At 50.7% G+C, this 21822-nt stretch overlaps 1 protein-coding gene across 3 annotated transcripts in view; it reads right to left on the minus strand.

The window, feature by feature from the left end:
• Positions 1–21822, minus strand: part of LOC119431233 (gamma-tubulin complex component 6) — a 314121-nt gene that overhangs the window by 270809 nt on the left and 21490 nt on the right. For 2 of the 3 annotated variants that reach the window (XM_037698710.2, XM_049657249.1), the window contains exon 3: positions 20781–20912. In XM_037698710.2, coding sequence (XP_037554638.1) covers positions 20781–20860 — 80 coding nt within the window. In that variant the 5' untranslated portion in view covers positions 20861–20912. The remainder of the gene's footprint in view (positions 1–20780; positions 20913–21822) is intronic. The other variant, XM_037698709.2, reaches the window with a different exon arrangement.

The raw sequence follows: 21822 nt of genomic DNA on the forward strand, positions 1-21822 counted from the left end.
TCGTGTCACGAGTGCTATCTGATTAGACAAGGTTCGGCGACAACATAGACAACAGATAGAATCGGTGACAACATTCGAGAAAGTTCTGATACAGGAAGGTGCGTCTTGCGCTGAGTGATAACTTTATAACATTTGTTAGCTGGTGAAAAACGGTCACCGGAAAAAGATAAACAAGTACGCTTGTCAATGCCCCCTTTTAAACAGTATCGTACCGATGCTCCAAGCAAAACACGAAAGCAAAAAAAAAAAAACATCATAGATTTCCTTTCAGCTCCCGTGACACAGGGAAAAGCCCCACACACGTATACATTGTGAAATTACAACATAAAATCAAACCTTATACATCGAAACCTCATTACTACGAACACCACATAAACAAACTTTTCAGATTAATGAGGTTTTCAGAAATCCCCTACTGACTGCATATGGTTTCAATGTAAAAATATTTCAGCACTACAAATTTCAAAATACCGAACTATTCAGAATAACGATTGTTATTCAGTTTCCGTGTGATGTTAACAATGCCTCAGTACTACGATCTAATATTCCGAAATCTTGGAATCTTAGATTTCCTTGTATCCTTCACGGCAGCCCGAATAGTAGGCTAGCAGACGACAAGGCGAAGAAAGTGGACGCCGCAGCGCACGAATTCGGAAAACCCGAGCATGCGCTGGAGAAAAAGAAAAAACGCCGGAAAAAGACCCCCCCCCCCCCCCTTATTGCAGAGGCAACGACACATTAGGTATTGTGAGCGCATGCTCTGCCCAGACAAGTGTCGCCGAGCAACGGAGGCACATCTCTTCCTTCTTTTGCCCTTCTTTCTGCACACGCCTCTTTTTTCTTTCACATTTTTTTCTGTGGTTGTACCAGCTACGCATGTGGAGAAATGTAACCTCCGTGCTCGCAGGGATGCCACACGATCGCACTTTCCGGACAGTGTGATTTACACGCCCTTGCACTTTGGAACAGTTGCAGTGTCCACAGCAAGGAATGCGAAAAAAAAAAGAAACAGTACCCTTTATAGGCAACATGGAGCTTCTTCCTTGTCGGTGTTTTTCTCGGCTTCAGCATCTCTTTTGCGCGTGCCACTCAATATACGGTGCTGCGGTGGTGTGTACCAGCAGAATCCATGAAAAATAGCAACAGCGTGGGCCAAGAGCCAACGGTGATGTTTTCATGGATGGCTCATACAGTGACAGCTGATGTGTTGATGGGTGAAATGGTTAATTTAGGGGTTTTCACTATAATGACCTTTCAGAATAACGAACAATTTGCCACGATCACCTGAAGTTCAATATATCGAGATTTCACTGAACTACTGTCATATAACGCGGCAAGATAGTGTGCCATTCAGTGAAGTTCGAATACAGTTAATCCTCAATACAATTGCCGACTAATAATTCGGACTTAACAGTGATTGCCAAAAAGTCTCAATAATCGGAAGTCCTGAATTGCAGATTTGTCCAAAAATACTACGTGACTTGCGAACATTTCTTGTTGTGGTATGCCTGCTTCCATTTCTCATCACTCGGAAAACAAATGTGAACTTCTTGGTCATGCCCCTGCAGCTTGAACAACACACTGGCAGATAGCTTGTGTATGGCTTTATCACTTGCATGTTCCACTTTAATCCCAAAACTTTTATCACAGAAAACAACAACACGAGCATAGTGTGTGTCCCAAATTGCAACTTGCGCTGGGCCCAAATATGTTAATGTGAAAGCATTATGTACCCTGTGGGAATCCTCGTGTCCCATAACCGCCGCACGGGCAGCGAACGTCGCGTCAAGCGCATGCGTGCCAGGGAGAGTTGGGAGAGGGGAAACTTTCCTTCCGCGGGCGGCGCGCGGGAATCGCAAGCGCTATCAGCGCCACCGGGTGGGTCACGTGAGATCCCGCTGATATCGCCCGGGGCTCTTTGGTCCCCAGCAAGCGGCGATGGCGCAAGTCTCCGTCGCCGCTCTCGTATTCCCGCACGTGGTTAGTCAACCGCGTTCTTGCCGCGGCAAACGCCGCGGCCCCCCCCCCGTATTCCCCAGTTGGTAAGTCGGAAGCCCTTCTTTACCTAGTGTATTATTCTCTTTGAGGGAACCCTCAGCGATGTCAACTATAGCTAGCTGGCCTGCTCGAAGTGTTAGTTGCAGTCGTAATAAATGCTTTCCGAGTGTACACGTGGTTGTCGTCTATTGTTTCCTCGAGCTTGTACCGGACCGCGATTGATGTGCAGGCATGCGCCAACCACGGGGCTCGGTGTGTCGAGGCAGAGGGCCGTTGGCATACCCCCATATCCCGACAACCCCATTATGCAAAAATCCGTTGGCGTGACCAATAGATGGTACAATATATGGCCGATGCCACAAAGAGCAAGAACACGTCACAAAATGCTCAGATTGACGTCACATTTCTCAGGCATGTTCCTGTAAACAAAGTAAATTCATGCCTTTGAAAAAAAAATGACAAAAATGACCAAGACTCCGGGGTGCAAGACGAGCATGCTTCCCAAACGCCACGACAACTCCACAGTTCTGGTTGACTAAACGTGTGCAAAAAGGTTGTGTCATCACACACGTCACATCGCAGTCATCTGGCTGACTAAACGTGTCACCTAGTGCAGGCGTCATTGGGCACACGACAGTGAAGCCGCCAATGTGGAGGCAGTGGCACCACGTCATGAGTGTATAAAATGAGTGTATAAAATAAAAAGCATTAATGTCCAATTAAACGCCACTGAGCGGTCCTTCGAATTATGAACTCCTCACGGGCAAGCGAGCGTATTGAGATGCTTGGCACATTTTGATTTGGCCTTACCGAGGCACAGTTAGAATGCTTGTGCGGGCATTTCAAAAACGAGACATTTCACCAATGGGACTATATAATGCTTTCGCATTTCCACACATAAGCAGTCTTAACTGTGTTTTGCTCCTTGAAGGAAGACCTTTTGACGAACGGTAGAGCCATGCTGTCTTGAGCAGTGCAGGCAGCTCTCACACAACATGCAGAGTTTCTTTAAAGGGCAATAAACCAACTAGCATAGAACAAAGTTATACTGCACAAATTTCGATCTCTGATGCGTTATGTGCTGTAGAAAAGGTGCAAAAACTGTGGGATGTCGTGTTCACATTTTGCAAGGTAAATGCTGTCACGGTGATTGGTGCTGTCCGCCAACTGTAGTCAAGTTTGTGATTAGGTATACATAGCGTAACGGCAAGTGACAGTTTAGCCAAAGTAGTGTGCAATTCTGTAGACAACCAACAGTGATTTCAGGTGGAATGAAAAAAGAAGCATCGGCTGACTAGAGCAATTCATCAGCACTCGTTTTGTGTGACAGCAGAGGTAAGCCTCCTGAATAAAACTAAGGGTAGCGAATATTACTTCTCACCCTGCCTCTCCTCACCCATGGTGACCAGGGTGCGTGACCACACCCTGGTCTCCTCACCCATGCACTTCCCCTCATTGCTCGCCCTCACAGTTTGCTCTATAGCTCCATGGTGCGCGTAGTCCCCATTGAACTCACGTGTACTGCATTGGTGTAACATATGCTTTTAAGACACTTCCTGCTTACACTTTCGTGTACTTGGAGTTTATTGTGTGAATAACTCTTGGCGCAGTATCGTAGGCCTTGTTAGGCGCGCCAGGGGTTGTGGGGATGCGCGACTCTCACGCGTCTACTCATGATGTTTTCCCCGCATGTCTCCTGTAGCCCAGCTTCTCCGCGTGGCTAAGCCCGGCGGCAGTCATGGTGGTTGCGGAGCATTGCGGGAGATGGCGCGAGTGTCGCGATGCTAACGCCGTCGAACGGCGGGGTGACTTGGGAGAGAAAGGTCGAGGGCGCTTCCTCTTTGGATTCGGATCGGTGAGCGACGCGGACGTCCCGCGCGTGCGCCGATCCACGCTTTGCGAGACGTCTCGCGTGGCTCGGAGTGGGGCACCGGTATGGACGAACACGGATCGTTCGAACGCGCCACCGTTCGTGTGACCGCACACGTGAATGACTAGGCGATGGTGTCATAGCATGGGGCGAACGTATTCGCTCCCTATCAGGTTGCGGTAAGTCGGACTTTCTTGATTTGTGGCGCGCCCATGTGAATGTTCTATTGGTTGTATTTCGGCTAGTGTGTATTAGTGTATGAAAGGTGCAATAAATGCCTTTTTGATTGTTTGCACTACTGTGTTGTCGTTCCTTTGTCCCAAGAGCATGTGTGAGACCCCACAGGGTGCAAGCACTATTTCTTTTTCCGTAACAAAACGACCGCGCAAATACAGTGAAACCTCGATGATACGATCACGGCTAATACAAATTTCCGGATGATACGAATTTTTCCGCGGTCCCGGCCGAGCCCCATTACTTTGCAACGTGCTAGAAAACGGTTGTTACGAATCGATTTTCGACCCACGTCGGTTGATACGAATAAATGCCGTTACTTTGCAACGTGCTAGAAAACGGTTGTTACGAATCGATTTTCGACCCATGTCAGTTGATACAAATAAATGCGCCATTTTGATTAGTCGCAGCGAGCTACGTCTACCGAGAAACGATCTCATCTGATTCGCGCGGCCGTACGCCGAGGCGCGGGAGCCTCTGCTGGCGCGTCTTCCGTCGGCTGCGTTATCGGTGCCGATGGCACAGGGAGATTGTGGGTTTCCCTGCTGGAGTCACACGGTGCTAGATAGCGCGGCACGTAATCCAGGGTGCAAGGTTGCGCTCGTTCAGTCGGGTGCTCCTCCGCTTCTCCCGCTAATCGCCGTATTTTTCTTGCCGTAGGAGCGCTTCCATATTCCGAAGGTGTGCTTCGTCCAAAGTTTATTCGCCAACGAGCGACGATCCATCACTAACCTGGGAGTTCTCAGTAATCCGAATTCTGTGTGTCAAGTGAAGACGCCGGCGTGGTTTACGAAGCAGACAACTGCGGTTGCCATCTTGCCCCTGCCACAGCAGCAACCAATGGAGAGACGCCTTTCAGCACGGCAGCCAATCGGAGCTTTTATCAGAGGGCCCGTGTGACTACCTATCGCAGACCCGCGCTTCTTTGGTGTTTGTGCATTTGTTACAAGTTGGCGACGATGGACGAATTGAGAAGCGGAACGGCAAAACTTTGAGCTTTCGAACGATACCAAGATGGCGGCGCTCGGTGGAGGGAAATACGAGATATGGCTCCGTGAACTGTGGTGATTTTGCGCAATTTAAAGCTGTTTTCTCGCCCTGCGCACTCAAGAATTCAATCTTTTTAGGGCACTTTTAGTGCGTTTTCAGCCAAAACATCTTGATATAGTGTAGATTAGGCATTGCAGGTATCGAAACGCGTGGTTTTCAAAAATCAATTTTTCTCGCGATTTTCGCGATCTGATCCCCGCGTCCCCCCTAATTTAGCTAGTTTTAATTGTCTTTCGATGATACGAATTTCGTCTAATACGAATATTTTTCGTGACCCCCGTGAGATTCGTATCATCGAGATTCCACTGTACGCTGAAGCAGGTGAAAAGAAAGGTGCAGTGTTTTGATTAAAACAATATTTCGCATCAATGATATTCACGACAACTGCAGAAAGCAACTGTTAACTCAAGCTTGGTTTCCTGTTTGAGTAGGTCATTTGTGCTGACGGAATCGTTAGAACGCGCTCACCTCATTCCTAAATGTAAAGCGTTTATAAGAACATTTGTTTGGGCCCTAGTTTGAAGTTTTAATCCTTTCTTTCCTTTCGTTGCAGTTTTTCGTCAAAGAAGAGGTGAAGGTCATGATAGAAAGATCTGCTAGCGAATATGCCTGTAGCCTATTTACATTACATCATTCGTCTCTCGTTTGGCGTGAAATAAGAAAAATGACACTGTACATGGAAATTTTGTCAGGCGTGATTTTGCGGTAAACGCGAGAGAAATGCGTTAGCATTACATCGCACCTCTTCGAGGTCCCAGATCCATCATGATTTAAACCACGTTCACCACATTGCAAAGCACTGTTCAGGAAGTCACTCGACACACATCCTGCCTCTTTGACGAGTGAAGTGCAAATGACAGTGGTCCGGAGCAGACCAAGGTGATGGCGCTTGAGTGCCGCCACCCTTTTGTAGCTGCACTGATCTCTCTCCCTTCTGCCGAGCTCCGACCGACTTCTAGAGCGCCCAAGCCCTTCTAAGCTCTCCCACTGATAAACTCTCCCATCCCCTCTCTACCTCTACCATGTGACCGGCTTCACACACTTCACATACATACACTTTTATCCAGTTTGACACTCCTAATGCTAACACATTAAAAGACATAGCTTTGATTGTAAGCTAACTCCTCTATATGCAATTAAAATAGCTCAACAAGGTACTGTTGTTTATTGTGCTTGTGCGTTTTTCTTAACAGGTTTGTGAGTAGTAGGACTGATATTTTCATGGCAGGAAAGGCTGAAACACTAAAGAAACGGCCAGACAGAAAGGAACATCATTCGCACCTAAGATTATTTAGAGAACAAAGGTGCACTTTCGTGCAGGTAGGTGCCACACAGAAAGGAACATCATTCGCAGCTAAGTTTATTAAGAGAACACAGCTGCACTTTCGTGCAGGTAGGTTCTAGCATGCCCAGATACACTCGTGCCCGAAATCGGACTAGATAACAATGAAAACTAAATGGACAGCATAAATTCTTATTCTAAGATATGTATACTCGAAGAACTGATGTCCATTGCTCCTCAGGGTCATAGGACGTATCACTGACATTATTTTATGCCCGGTTGTTTCTTAATAATATAATAATAATAATACAAAACAATAAAATGTTCTGAAAGAAAAAAAAAACGCTTAACCTTGCACTCGGCCACGCAACACTTGAAACAGCGAAGCTGGGCAATCGTAGCCCAGCATTTTCCGGAAGTGCACGCAAACTTTTCATCTTATTACTCATCATGATGATCATTTCTTCTCGCACGTCTCAGACTTACGGCCGTCGCTGCGCATTGCATAGCGCAGCTTGCAACACCGACACCGCGTTCCAATGCCGACACTGCGATCCAGGAGAGCCGCTCCATGAATGCCTCTCTCGCTCTCATAGCGCGCAAAACCTCTTCACCTCGCAGAGCACGAGCGTACGAAAGCGCCAACTGTGGACGATGCTCGATGAGTGGTTACGATGCTTGCTTTGGGAGCGGGGGTACACAGATTCGACTCCCGCCTCGGCAAGAAAGTTTCTTTTCTTTCTTGGTAGTTTCTTCATACTGTCACGAAAAGACAATTGAAGATGTACCAGGCATCGGCAAGACTGACAGCTGGATAAGATGGCATGCAAAAACACAAGCCAGCGTCCTCAGCCTCTACTTCTTCTTCAGCGCCCGCCTCTTGCAGAGCATGCGTCCCACTCACAACTTCTTTCACAGCGCTTGCTCGTGATACTTAGCGGCATTATTCCCCCACCAAAAGAAAAGCATAGACCCGATGCTTACTAAAATTGAAAGTGGAAGTCTTGAAGTCGTATGAGATTGGGTCGGCGCCGCCTTAACTCGCGAAATACGGCTTAAGGTGAACAACATGGACAACCTCAGGGTGGGGCTGTCGATGCCGAGGTGACGCGGCCCCATCCGGAATGACCTCATAGTTAACTTCACTAATGCGGCGTATCACTTTGTAGGGTCCAAAGTATCTACTAATCAGCTTCTCAGACAACTCCTGGCGACGGATTGGATTCCACACCCAGACTTGGTCACCTGGCTGGTAGTCGACTTGCCCATGTTGAGGGTTGTACCATCGTGCGTCTGTACTCTGCTGCTTCGTGATGTGTATGCGCGCGAGTTGACGAGCTTCCTCTGCGTTTTGAGTAAGTTGCTTGGCGTCGCAAGTGGGTGATGTGTCGTTGCCGTGGGGGAGCATAGCATCTAGCCTAGTCTGGACCTCACGCTCGTAGACAAGACGGAATGGTGTGAATCGTGTGGTTTCTTGAATGGCGGTGTTGTACGTGAATGTAACATACGGCAGGACTTGATTCCATGTTTTATGCTGGATGTCTACATACATAGACAGCATGTCAGCAATGGTTTTGTTTAGCCGTTCCGTCAGTCCGTTGGTCTGTGGATGATAGGCAGTCGCCTTGCGATGCTGCGTGTAGCTCAGCTTGAAAATGTCCTCTATCAGTTGGGCTCTAAAGGCAGTTCCTCTGTCGGTGATGACATGTGATGGGGCACCATGTCTGAGGACTATGCTCCTGCAGTTGACACTCACGGCAGCTTTGCATGTAACAACTCTTCACCGTAGTAGAAAGTCTGGGCCATTAGTACGTCTGGAGTACTCTAGCAAGAGTATGTGAAAATCCCAAGTGTCCAGACGTGGGCTCATCATGTCAGGCTAGGAGAATGTCATCACGGAGGGCGGCAGGTACGACCAGTAGATATACTTTGTCGCTGGCACCCGAGTTTTTCTTGTGGAGGACACCCTTTCAGAGGCAGAAGGTCGAGACACTGCGAGAAATGTGTCGTGGGATTGTAACATTCTTGCCTTCTAGATGATCGATGAGAGGGCGTATTTCGGCGCCCTCACGCTGCCGTATGGTCAAGTCAGATGTGGTGAGGGCCCCCAAGGAATGCGCCGTCTTCGTCCATGTCCTTACCGTAAGTTTCGACAACGTGTCTGCATCTTTGTGTATACATCCCGATTTGTAGACGATGGTAACATCGAGTTCCTGCAGATGGAGACTCCATCGAGCCAGTCACCCGGACGGGTCTGTAAGTTGGCTAACCAGCACAAGGAATGGTGGTCTGTCACCACCTTGAAAGGGCGACCATAGAAATAAGGCCGACATTTCATGATGGCCCACACAACTGCTAGACACTCTTTCTCGGAGGTGGAGTACAGTTAAACCTGGATATAACGAAATTGACAAATTTCCGAAAAACTTCGTTATAAAGAGCATTTCGTTATATGCAGATTCGGCACAAAAATTCGGAAAAGAAACGCGTACCGTACGTACTATGTGGCGATGCGCGACTCTCGCGCATCTCTCCTGTAATCTGGCTTCACCGCGTAGCTAAGTGCCGACGGCGGTCGTGGTGGTTGCGGCGCATTGCGAGAGATGGCGCGAGTGTCGCGATGCTGGCGCCACCGGGCGGCGGGGTGACTTAAGAGAAAGGGGTCAACGGCGCTTCCTCTTTGACTTGGGATCGGCGACCAACACGCACGAACGCTTCGCGCGACCGTCGCGCGAGGCTAAGAGCAGGACACCGGTACGGACGAACACGGATCGTTTGAGCGCGCCACCGCTCGCGTGGCTGTACACGTGAACGACTAGGCGATGGTGTCATAGCATGGGGCGAGCGTATTCGCTCGCTATCGGGTCGCAGTGAGTCGGACTTCCTTGATTTGTCGCGCGCCCGTGTGAATGTTCTATTGGTTGTAATTCAGCTAGAATGTATTAGTGTATGAAAGGAGCAATAAATGCCCTTTTGATTGTCTGCACTACTGCGTTGTCGTTCCTTTGTCCCAAGAGCACATGTGTGAGACCCCACATCTGGCTGCCCAACGTGGACCTCTTGGGGCATCGGACGATAATTTTAACAGTTTTGCTCGGTTCGAGATGTTTCAACCGAAGAGTAGTCCTAGCGTGGATTTTGATCGCTAGTGTCGGCGGTGTGCTTTCTTGAGCGAGGCGACAGTTGCTGTAGCGTGTTTGAACTTTTCAACATGCTAAGCCTTTTCGCGAGTGTTTTGAAGTACACTCGGCGGTACGAGAGCCACGTGGTCTGCATCCTGGGAGATCGAGGCCTAGCACCCGCGGAGCATTGGCAAGCCTGAAGCGAGTGAGTACGGAAGCCTCGTGGGTGGTCCGAATTTCTTATGTAAATAGCTTCTTCTATATCTTTGACTTCGGAAGTCGAGGCTGAGGGAGCCGGGTGGCCGCGGGCCACGGGTGCCGCTACGGGCTGACTGGTATTGCGGCCTGGCACCGGGCGCTCCGACACCGTCCCAGACACCGTCTGGGACGGTGGGCGCCGTCAACTCGGATGCTGTGTGCACCGAGCGGGGTAGGACCACCTCACAGAGCTAACGTCTCCTCGCGGCTGCCTGTTGTGCCCATTTTGGGTGATGTACTTTTTTTTTTTTTTTTTGTGCCGGCTGTTGTCAGGATAGCGACGCATTAGGCCTAAGGCTTTACGAAGCCGCCTATCGCACGTGGAGGGGCACAACCTGGTGGACTATGGTGTTGAGGTGTCGCACATTGCTTCCCTCATTAGTTCGCCTCGCACGAATTGAAATTACTCGTTCGACTCAAGAAAGGAAGCTTTGTTCACGTGAACTTAGCATCTGAAATGCCGTCCGAAATTTCGCTAGCCGAATTGAACATTATACCACGTGGGCGATGCGTGTGCTGAATTCCTCTCCCTTGCACTACTTTAGTGTTTGTCGAGTGCATTGAGTGTACGCAGCGTGAGCAGAGTCACCCCTGGTTTGCTGTCACCTGCACATCGTCTGCGCTGCCGCCCCGGCCTACGAACGAGACGAGCCACCCCTGGCAATGCAGATGCCTGTGGCCAGTTCGGCGCAGCGAGTTCGGCGGCCGCCTGTGTCCGGCTCGCTACCCTCGGTGGCTGGGAAAAGAGCCGGCAATCACCAGCGGCTCTCGCCGGCAGGGCGCGTCGGTGCAGGCGACGCTTGCTCGTGCCGACTTTTGCGTCGCTGTTTCCGGAGTCCTGTGCTGGATTCATGCCATCGAATCTGCAGAGCTGATGCTGTGACCAACGGACGCTTGCGGTGCACCCCAGAGACAATGTCGGCTCGCATGTTGTGGAAAACGTGTGGACATTTCCTTGGCGCGGCCACTGTCGCCTGTACTAACTTTTGTTCGCGACGCGCGCGTTGACAGACCGTGTCACATGTTTCGCCGGAGTATGTATAGTGATTTAAGGTTGGGGGGATATGGCGATGCGCGACTCTCGCGCGTCTCTCCTGTAATCCGGCTTCACCGCGTAGCTAAGTGCCGACGGCTGTCGTGGCGGTTGCGGCGCATTGCGAGAGATGGCGCGAGTGTCGCGATGCTGGCGCCACCGGGCGGCGGGGTGACTTGGGAGAAAGGGGTCAACGGCGCTTCCTCTTTGGCTTGGGATCGGCGACCAACAAGCGCGACGGTCGCGCGAAGCGGGCTGGCGCACGCGCGACCGTCGCGCGAGGCTAAGAGCAGGACACCGGTATGGACGAACACGGATCGTTCGAGCGCGCCACCGTTCGCGTGATTGTACACGTGAATGACTAGGCGATGGTGTCCTAGCATGGGGCGAGCGTATTCGCTCGCTATCGGGTTGCGGTGAGTCGGACATCCTTGATTTGTCGCGCACCCGTGTGAATGTTCCATTGGTTGTAATTCGGCTAGTATGTATTAGTGTATGAAAGGTGCAATAAATGCCCTTTTGATTGTCTGTACTACTGCGTTGTCGTTCCTTGGACCCAAGAACACATGTGTGAGACCCCACACTATCGCTCAAGATTTACTCCCAATACATTAAAGTTGCGATGAACAAAAAAGTCCCAGTTTTCGCCCGAAAGGCGAAGCACTGATTGCTACAGCAAATTAGCAGACAGCTATACGAAGTAAGGATAGTACAGTCAAGCCTCGTTAATATGTACCCGATTAATGCTTATTGTGGTTTAAACGTAGTCGCGAAGATTCCCCCATCCAGCCCCCATTGAATCCCATGTTGGCTGACTGCTTAAGCCGTAGTCGCTCACTGCGCGCCAAACGGTTAGTGCGTACTATTTTTTCTTCTTCTACACACACAGGCACAAAATCAGCAAAATCTCATGTGCGCAGACGTTCGATTCCCGAGTTGCGACGCCCGGACGACAGTCGCCAGCGATAGTGAGCTTACATGGCCACCATGACGTATTTCCTGCTCATATAGCTGTCGCTGATTGCCGCACACAAAAGCATGGCCTTCGAGATAAGTTCCCGGTAACTCGGAGAAGCTGCCATTAGGAGGTGCGAATTCGCTGTCGCCGTCGGTACATTCTAGCCATTGTACCGTCGGAGTAGTAACTGCACAGAAGCACATTTTATTGCCAAGCGCATTTGTGCCGTCACCGTGGACGTCGCTTTGAGGTTCCGTGTAAAGTCCAAACACGAGAACATTGTCGCCGCGTGCCGTACGCTGTGTGTGCGAGTGAAAGCTTGCGGGGGTCAGCCGACTCAATCTCGCGCGCGCAAAGGAGAAGGGGGGGGGGGGGGGGGGGGCAGCGTGCTAGGCACGGCGGGGGAGGCGCTTACTTCGGCGGCGGCCGCCGTATCTTGAAAGCAATCTGAGAAGTGGAAAAAGTGAGCGCCCGCGCGGGCTTATCTTCAAAGCGACCTGCAGACAAGGTCAATATCTTGCATTTCTTCGTCGAAGCACTCATCCTTGGAATGTCACACCAGGTACTCTGGATACGCGGATGTGTGTCGTTTTCGCACAAGCGCGAGGTGTCGGAAACGAAGAGCGAGTGACACGATAGTAGCATCGTATAGTGTCACCTAGTGTCAGGTTAGTGAAGTGAAGTGCAGACTTGCGCAGTAACCAAAGAGTGGCGCTGCCAGCGCGTTGAAAAAAAAAATTTTTTTTTCCTTCGGCAAAATCAACAGGAAAAGGAGAGTTCCGACTTGACCAGCTGCAGCAAGCGGCGGGATCAGGTTTGAATGAAGGGAGGAAGAAAGGTCACGCCCGCGGCGGCAAGATCGCCGGGTCGAGGGATGCAGGCCCGCCTCGCACACACTCGCACACACTCGCACGCACGCACACGTGCACTCGCTCTCGCCTCGCAGTCGCCGTGAATTCAAGCGCGCCAAATGCGACGCCGCCGCTTCGCATTACGTCGCGGTGGAGAAGGTGCTTCCGGTTGCTGCTCGCGCAAATATGAAAAAATTTGGGGCGAAATTTCTAGGCTGTCGGTGGGGTAAATTCGTTATTCCGAGGGGGTCTACCGCTGCCACTTCGTTACGTAGAGGTCTCAAATACAGGTGCTTCTATGGAGGAACGGAGGAGAATAGAAAAACTTCGTTATATAAAGGAATTCGTTAAATGGAGGTTCGTTATAAGCAGGTTTAACTGTAGTTGATTTCGGCACACGAAAGGGTGCAACTGGCATCAGCGGTCACTCGCTCAACGCCTTCCTGGTGTTGAACGAGTACAGCACCAAGACTGGTGTTGCATGCGTTGGTATGCACCTCGGTGTCAGCGTCCTCGTCAAAGTGAGCGAGGACAGGCGATTCCTGCAGGCGCTGCCGTAACTCGGTGAAAGCTGCGTCTTGCTCATCCGTCCAAACGAAGGGTGTGTCTTCTCGCGTGAGGCGTACCGAGTGGTTCAATGATCCAGGAGAAATTAGCGATGAAGCGACGATAGTACGCACACAGGCCAAGAAAGCGGCGTACTGCTTTCTTCTCGTGAAGAGTTGGAAAAGCAGCAACAGCAGATGTTTTGTCTGGGTCAGTCTGGACGCCGTCGGCGTTCACGACATGCCCAAGAAACTTTAGCTCTTCGTAACCAAAGTGGCACTTTTCGGGCTTTAGCGTGAGATTAGTGGAGCGGAGCGCCTCAAATACCGCCTCTAAACGCTTCAGATTTCTTCGAAGGTCGCCGTAAACACGATGTCATCTAGGTATGCTACACAATTGTGCCACTTCAGAACCGTCAGAACAGTGTCCATCATTCTCTGGAATGTGGCTGTTGCAGAACACAGGCCGAATAGAAGCCCTTTAAATTTGTACAGTCCATCCGGAGTAACAAAGGCAGTTTTTTTTTCGATCTTCTATGTCAACTTCGATTTGCCAATATCCACTCTTCACATCCATAGATGAAAAATACCTGGTTCGCCGCAGTCGATCTAACGAATCATCGATCTGCGGAAGCGGATAAACGTCTTTTATTGTGACGATATTCAACTCTCTATAGTGAACGCAGAAGCGAAGCGTTCCGTCTATCTTTTTGAGGAGGACCACCGGAGACGACCAAGGGCTTTGGGACAGTTGCATGACGTCATCGTCAAGCATTTCTTTCACTTGTGCATTATACACGATGCGCTCTTTCGCCGATACGCGATAACGTAGTTGTCGTATGGGGACGCGAATCGTCATACGTGATTATTCGGTGTCTCGTGATGGGCGTCTGACGTACCTTAGAAGAAGATGCGAAGCACTCCTTGAACCGAAGTAGCAACTCGTGCAGCGCTTTCTGCTTTTCCTCCGAAAGGTCTGAATTGATGTCGATATTGCTGGGTGTCTGGGTTGGGTTGTCCATTGTCAAAGACACAAAGCATTCATCAACGTCTGCTATGGGCTCAGCGAAAGTGATAGTAGTAAGACGAAAAAGGTGCCGATGTTCCTGGCTGAAATTCGTCACGAGTAGCGCAGAACGTCCACGAGACTGCGGGCTGCACATACACCATGAGTCAGCATAAGAGAGGAATTGGCCTCTGCAACAGCTTCGCCGTCATGCAGATCGTGGCACACGACCGCTACCAGGACACTTGCGCGTGGTGGTGAAGTTATACTGTCGGCGTAAACCCGAAGCGCGTTACGTCAGCAATTTTCGCGGCTGTTCGCTGCTCTTTCTGTCAAAAAAGTCACTGTGTGCTCCCAGCGGTCTATAATGTCGTCATACTCTCACAGAAAATTGACGCCCAAGATGAGGTCCCAAGAACAATCGCGTAGTACAAGGCAGCTGGCTGGAAACGTAGACCCACGAATTTGTACTCGGACCGTTCACATGCCCAACGGTTTTACAATATGCCAACCAGCAGCACGAATTTGCTTTCCAGACTAAGGTGTGATAACCTTTCTAAGTTCTGTTGCTAGTTTTCCGCACAAGATTAAGTAGTCGGCACCCATGTCTAATAACGCACTAACATGGAGGCCATCGAGCACAACAGGTATGTCTAGCGAGAGTCTGTCGCAGAGTTTGGCTGCTGTCATCGTTGAATCGTGTTGAATAGACAGTACTCGCGTCGATGGGAGGTCTTCTAAAGGGCGATTATCAGCGGCCTCACCCCCGAAAGTCGCTGTTCTTAGTTTTCCCGGCAAGGGCTTGGCAATCGTCCCTGCGCTGCCATTGGAGGGCTTCTAGGAGCTGGGAAAATCGCCTGGGGGACGGCAAGTGCGACTGGCACCGCGGGAACAGTGGCATACTCTGCTGGTTCAGGTATTCTTCAATTGCCCTAGGCCTTTCGCCATACCTGGGCCTTGGTGAATCCACGGCAAAATCTTGCAGTCCGAGGCGGCGGTATGAGCACTCGCGATGCGCGTGACCAGCTTCTCCACAGTGATAGCACAGAAGCCTTCTGACCGGGGTACGCCAGACATCAGATTTCCTTTGGAGTGGGCGCCTATCCTCCATACCTTGGATCGGGTGCACTGATTGGAGCGGCGGGACGTATGACGTGGCGCAAGGCGTAGCGGGGACGAAATGGGTTGGAGCGGGGACAGGCACTCGCCCCAAAACTTCCGCATACGATGCCCGCTGTAGCTGTGCTGTTACAGGCGGTGTATTCCTGCTTGGAATGGGACCTTGGATCGCTTGCAGCACTTCATTTCTCACGAGGGCAGAAATGGAACCCAGCGTGGGCTGAGGCGGGGGCAGCTGAGCCTTGAAGCTCGTCACGCACCACATAGTGGATTAGGTCTCGGAGAACATCCACGTTTCCAAAGGCAATCGTGTCCGTCAGTGAAGCAGCGTTCGCGTGCCTGTTATGCGGAGCTGAGTGCTGGTCCAAAGGTGAAGAAGCATTCAATTGCCTTTCATAGAAAGCTGAGCACTGTGGTAGCATCTTTTCCATCGTGGTGGCTTCGGTCAAGAATTCAGCCACGGTTTTCGGCGGACTTCGAACAAGGCCAGCAAATAGCTGTTCTTTACCTCCCCGCATTAAATGGCGCAACTTCTTTTCCGCTGACATGGCTGGGTCCACCCGACGAAAGAGGCGCGTCATATTCTTGACGCAAAATGTCACGCTCTCATTCGGCAGACGAATGCGGGATCGAAGCGCCCGTTCGGCTCATTCGCGGCGATCAGCATTGGTGTAGGTCTCCAGCAAGGCACGGCGGAACTCGAGCCACGATTTCATGAGCCCTTCTCGGTTCTCGTACCAAGTGTGAGCACCGTCCTCGAAGCTGAAGTAGACGTTTCTCAAATTCGCCGCGTCACTCCATTTGTTTATCTCAGCAACGCGCTCAAAGTGGGCTAACCAGTCTTCTACATCCTCGAAAATATGCCCGTGGAACACTTTCGGCACTCAGAGATTCTGCAGCAGGTACTGAGTTGCCGTTGCGGCCATACCTTGCATAATGGTCGTCAGTAGAGACGTCGACGTTCCTTCCATACCGGTCCGAGGGGGCAGAGGGGGCATCAATGTTGTTTCGGAGAGATGATCAAGCTCCGGAGGTCATCCTCGGATTCTCCTGCTGGCCCAGTGGACAGGTGTGTTCACTAGCCCAGGGCTGGTACTCCTGCTACCAGGAGGGGTTTGTGGCATCGGATGAACCGTACCCAGCACCTCCACCAGTTTTGTCACGAAAAGACAATTGAAGATGTACCGGGCGGCGGCAAGACAGACAGCTGGATAAGATGGCGTGCACAAACTCAAGCCGGCGTCCTCAGCCTCTACTTCTTCTCCAGCGCTCGCCTCTCGCAGAGTGCGCATCCCAGCCACAACTTTTCTCAGCGCATGCTCATGACACTTAGGGGATACGAACCAAAAATTACGGCTGACTTAAACAACTTCGCTGTTAAAAAGACATGTATCCCCGGCCGTGGATAGGTGACACCCTCGATTGTTTACATGGTGCAAAATATTTTATTGCGATAGCAATTATATGAACACTTCAACAGGATTTTTGCCGTCGGCGTCGTCGGCGCCGTCGCCGTCAGGTTCCTTATAGATTTCAAGGGCGATAAAATCGTCGCCGCGCGCCGTACGAGTAAAAGCGCGCGGGGGACGCGCGCTATCACGGAGAGCCAACGCACGGCGGAAAGCAAACGCGATTGTCGCCCAAAAGGCCGTGGGGGAATGGGGGGGAGGGAGGCGGGGCGACGCTGTGCTACGGCACCAAATGCTTATCTTGCAACCCAGCGCAAGGAGAACTGGCAACGCAATCTCCCACGCGAAAGCAAAAAAAAAAAAGCGGGGAGGCAGCGCGGGAGGGTCAGGGGGAGCAGCTTCTACTCTGCCAACAAAAACGCTTGCACTGGCTGTGGTGCCGTCGCCCGCACCGTCTCTTTATCTCCACCACGGCCGGGCTCGACTGGCGCGCGCACTCACTTCTTAAGAAGCGAGCGAGCGCGCGCGCCAGTCGAGCCCAGCCGTGTCTCCACACGGCTCTGACCTTTATCCGCTGTCCATTCGCCGCTCAGTTTCCGTTGAAGCGATAGACCGAACGATTCTTCGCCCGCTGCAGCGACCACGCCAGTGTTTTGACAGTCGTTGTCTGCGGTCATTCAGTGTGATCTATTCATGTTTGCTTTTGCGCGATGACACCACGCTTGTCAATTCAGTTAGAAAGCGAATGTGTCCAAGTTTATGCGGCCGATAAAACTACTCTACTATCCCTACTCCGAATAGCTCTCTACCAATTTGCTAACGCAATTTAACGCAATTGATGCTTCGCCTTTCGGGCGAAACTGCGACATTTTTTTTCTTCGATAGAACTTCGCACTGGGTATTGGCAGATAGTAGTTGACAACATGGACCGTGAAAAGACCGCTTTTATTATAATACATGATGGCTTCTATCATTTTAAAGTTATGCCGTTCGGGTTATGTAATGCCCCGGCTACATTTGAACGTATGATGGACGCTCTTCTTTACGGTTTTAAGTGGTCAACCTGCCTGTGCTACTACAATTATGTTATTGTCTTTTCACAAACCTTTGCCATGCACCTCGAGCGTCTTTAGACAATTCGTTCTGTTTTCTGCAAGGCTGGGCTTCAGCTTAATTCATCAAAATGCCACTTTGGCTGCCGGCAACTTACCGTGCTCGGACACCTCATCGATTCTTCCAGCGTCTGCCCCGATCCAGACAAATGTCGTTCCGTCAAGAATTTCCCCATGCCGACCTGTGCCAATGACAATCGAAGGTTTGTGTGCCTCTGCTTATACTTCTGCCGGTTCATACGCAATTTCGCCTAATGTTGCACGTCCTCTCACAGAACTTCTCAAGAAAGATGCGGTTTTTTCTGGGGTCTGGAACAAGCTACTGCTTTCGCTGAGCTTACCGTGCGCCTCACTTCACCACCAGTTCTAGCCCATTTTGACATGACCGCTCCAACGTAAGTTCAAACCGATGCCAGCGGTCATGGAATCGGCGCTGTTTTGGCTCAGCAAGGTTGCGACCGTGTTATTGCGTACGCTAGCTGTCTTCTGTCCCAATCGGAGTGTAATTACTCTGTTACTGAACGCGAGTGCCTTGCCCTCGTTTGGGCAGTGGGTAAATTTCGCCCCTACTTATACTGCAGGCCATTAACAGTTATCACCGACCATCACGCCTTATGCTGGCTTTCATCCCTAAAGGATCCTACTGGGCATCTCGGTCGGTGGGCTCTACGACTCAAATGTACTCATACACAGTGTGCATAAGGGCAGCCAATTGCATGAAGATGCTGATTGCTTGTCGCGCCATCCAGTAGACCCAACAGAACTTCCCGACAGTTGCGAGTATACCTGCATGCTGTCGCTTACTGCGTTTCAGAACATCGGAGATGAGCAGCGCTGTGACCCCTACTTGCGAGACGTCATTTTCCGGCTGACTTCTGAGACACCTTCCCCTTCTTTGCGTATGTTTTTGCTGCACGATGGGGTTTTGTAGAGTTGCAACATGCACCCTGACGGTCCTAACTGCTCTTGGTTATTCCTACACACATGCATCAAACTGTCCTCAAACAGCTACATGACATTCCTACTGCGGGTCACCTCGGAGTCTCTAGGATGTATGACTGTGTTCGACACCGCTTCTTTTGGCCCGGCATTTACCGTTCCGGAACGTCTGCCGTTACGTCGCTTCCTGTGAAAAATGCCAGCGCCACAAGAAACCAGCAGTGCTCCCAGCTGGCCGCGTTCAACCCCTTGACGTACCATCAGAGCCATTCTTTAGGGTTGGTCTTCACCTTATTGGCCCTTTCCCACTGTCTGTCTGAGGAAATAAGTGGATAGCAGTCGCTACCGACTATATGACCCAGTACGCAATCACTCGGGCGCTTCCAACCAGCTGTGCAACCGACGTTGCCGACTTCCTGCTCGAAGACGTTATACTTCACCATGGCACTCCGTGACAGCTCCTGAGACAGGGGCCGCTATTTCATATCAAAGGTTGTGGGAATTATGAAGGTTCATATTTCCCCACGTCCTTACGCACGCCACGGAAGTGAGGAGAGCAGACACCTTTTTCCCTCTTCCCGTTCGGGGAGCCAAACGGCTTTTTGTTCAGTGGCGCGATCCTCTTGGAAACTGGTTGCAAATGCAGCGGTGACGTGTACACGGAGCCCCGCGCTCATTGGACTGAGCCCAGAACGAGGCGGGGTGGTCGCGATCGGCGCGACCGGCGCACGCCAGAGAAATGAGAGACGACTGCGAGCCGCGACGAAGGACGGAGCTCAGGTAACCATCTTGTTCCCTTCCTTTGTTGTGCCCTACCTCGTTCGACCACTATCGACCCCGACAAACGTCGAGGTCGACTCTATAGCCTGCTTCTGCGCGAATTCCCATGGAGCAATAAACCATTTTTATACTTGTTACACTATCGTGTGTTGTCGTGTTTCTGCCTGTCCTTGTACCGCCGAACCCCGGTAGTACAAGGCAAGCACAAGGGAGTTGGCCTTCAAGCCTAAGCCTTACGACAAAGGCGGCTTGAGAGAACCCGGAGACTACAAGGTTGTTCAGGACCTCTTGCGCTCCTGCGCTACAAAACACAAGTTGACAACGGCGTACCACCCTCAGACCAATGGCCTCACAGAGCGTCTTAATAGAAGTACCAAAGACATGCTTGCTATGTATGTGTCCGCCGGCCATCATGACTGGGACGCCGCTCTGCCCTTCGTAACATTTGCCCATAATTTCTCCCGACATGACTCTGCAGGTTTTTTTCCGTTTTATCTCTTGTACGGAAGAAATCCCATACTGCCATTTGGCCCACTCCTTCCCGTTTTTCTTGGCTCGTCGTCAGAATATGCCCGTGACACCATCTTCAGAGCTGTAGAAGCATGCCAGATTGCACGGCTGCACTTTGCCGCTTCGCAGGAAAAGCAACAACGCTTTTATGATGCCCTTACTCTGGCCTGTACCGGGTCTTGCGCCAAGTGACCGACGTCACATATGAAATCACGCCCCTCGATTCCACCATGTCTCAACCTTCCACCAATGTCGCCCACGTCACGCGGCTCAAGCAAAACCAGTCGGACGATCTAGCAAGCACCAGAATGGCGCCTTCGCTGCTGGGGGTCATATTACCAAGCACTTCTAGAGACAAAGCTGAAGAAAACACAGAAGACAACTTCGCTCTCTGATGTCGCGCGGACTGGTTTTCCCACCTTGTATGCCTTGTATGCCAGTGGACGCATTGTAAACATCCTGTAAATATAATTTAAAGCTCTCTTTCCTGGCAGCATTTTTTTTACAAAAGGCCTACCCTACAGTAGTTTGTGTTACAAAGAAAAGCATTTTGCATTACAACTGTGGTTGAGATAACACTGCAGATGCTGTTTTGGGTACGACCAGACTATGCCACCTTTTTCTTTCCTCTCCTGTAGGCTAATCACAGCAGACAGGCAGAGCAGCAGAAACAAGTTTTGGTATAAAGATCAGAGTGCGCTCACCATCTGACACTCTCCCAGGTGAAGTGCTTCCTTCTCCCTGCATACATCACATACTGCCAGTCTTCCTCAGTCAGGGGCATGCCTGGCTGGCTGAGCTTGCTTTGGTGGCTGTCTTACCGCTGGCAAGGGCTGCTGGGGTGACAAAAATAAGGGCTTCCACCAGCAGTCTTGGAGCAGGGCAAGTTCCCATGCTGAAGACTGAAAACCATGACTTTCTGCAATGAGCATACCGTAAAATTCTCCGCAAGCACCCCACCCATGCAAGCACCCCCCTTCTCTTTTCCAGTGAATTGAAATTGGCACGAACTATGGAGCAAGCGCTCCGCTCCTTTCTCCACCCAGTTTACCACTTCACGCATTTTCTCTGGCTTCAGTCCCTTTTTTTGAAGCTGTTGCCTTGTGATCAAATTACAGAAAACGGTGTTTTTAGTGAGGACGAGAAATTTATTGCTTAGCCACACTTATGCTGAGGCCCGCCAATGGCACTACTATAGCCAAGTATCTTTTTGTACAGCCATTGTCAATCGCCATTTTCGGCAGATGCGTCACTTGTGAGAGGTGTCGGTTGGGAATGTGGATTTAGTGTGCAGTGCTTTGCTGTTACTGCCGTTTATGCGATGTGATAACCAGGTAGCGTGCATTCCTATAAAAAGAAAGAAAAGGTTAGGGTTGTGAAGTGCTATCGGCGAACATGGATAATTGTGCACTGATGTTGGTGATGCGGGCCCCTTCAGACCAAATGCATGGACCTAATCCTTGGGTTGAACTCAGAGGAGTCATTTAATGCATTCGAGAGCGATGACATAGAATAAATACGGTAAATGCATGTTAAATAAAGCTATTGAGTCAAACTGTTTCACCACGACTGTTCTGCCACCACCTTGAATTTTTGTCCGCAACCGATCAAGGGTCCTCCTTTAACGATTCTCCGATTATCTTTGACTCTATTGGGAGGGGGCGCTTGCTCGGAATTTTACAGTAGTTGCTGCCAATTAGAGGCCTATAACGTGCAACTGAAAGCAAAAAAAGAAAAAAGCTTTTT

This window comes from Dermacentor silvarum, chromosome 10, assembly GCF_013339745.2.
Source record: "Dermacentor silvarum isolate Dsil-2018 chromosome 10, BIME_Dsil_1.4, whole genome shotgun sequence".
In the NCBI taxonomy this organism is placed as follows: domain Eukaryota; kingdom Metazoa; phylum Arthropoda; class Arachnida; order Ixodida; family Ixodidae; genus Dermacentor; species Dermacentor silvarum.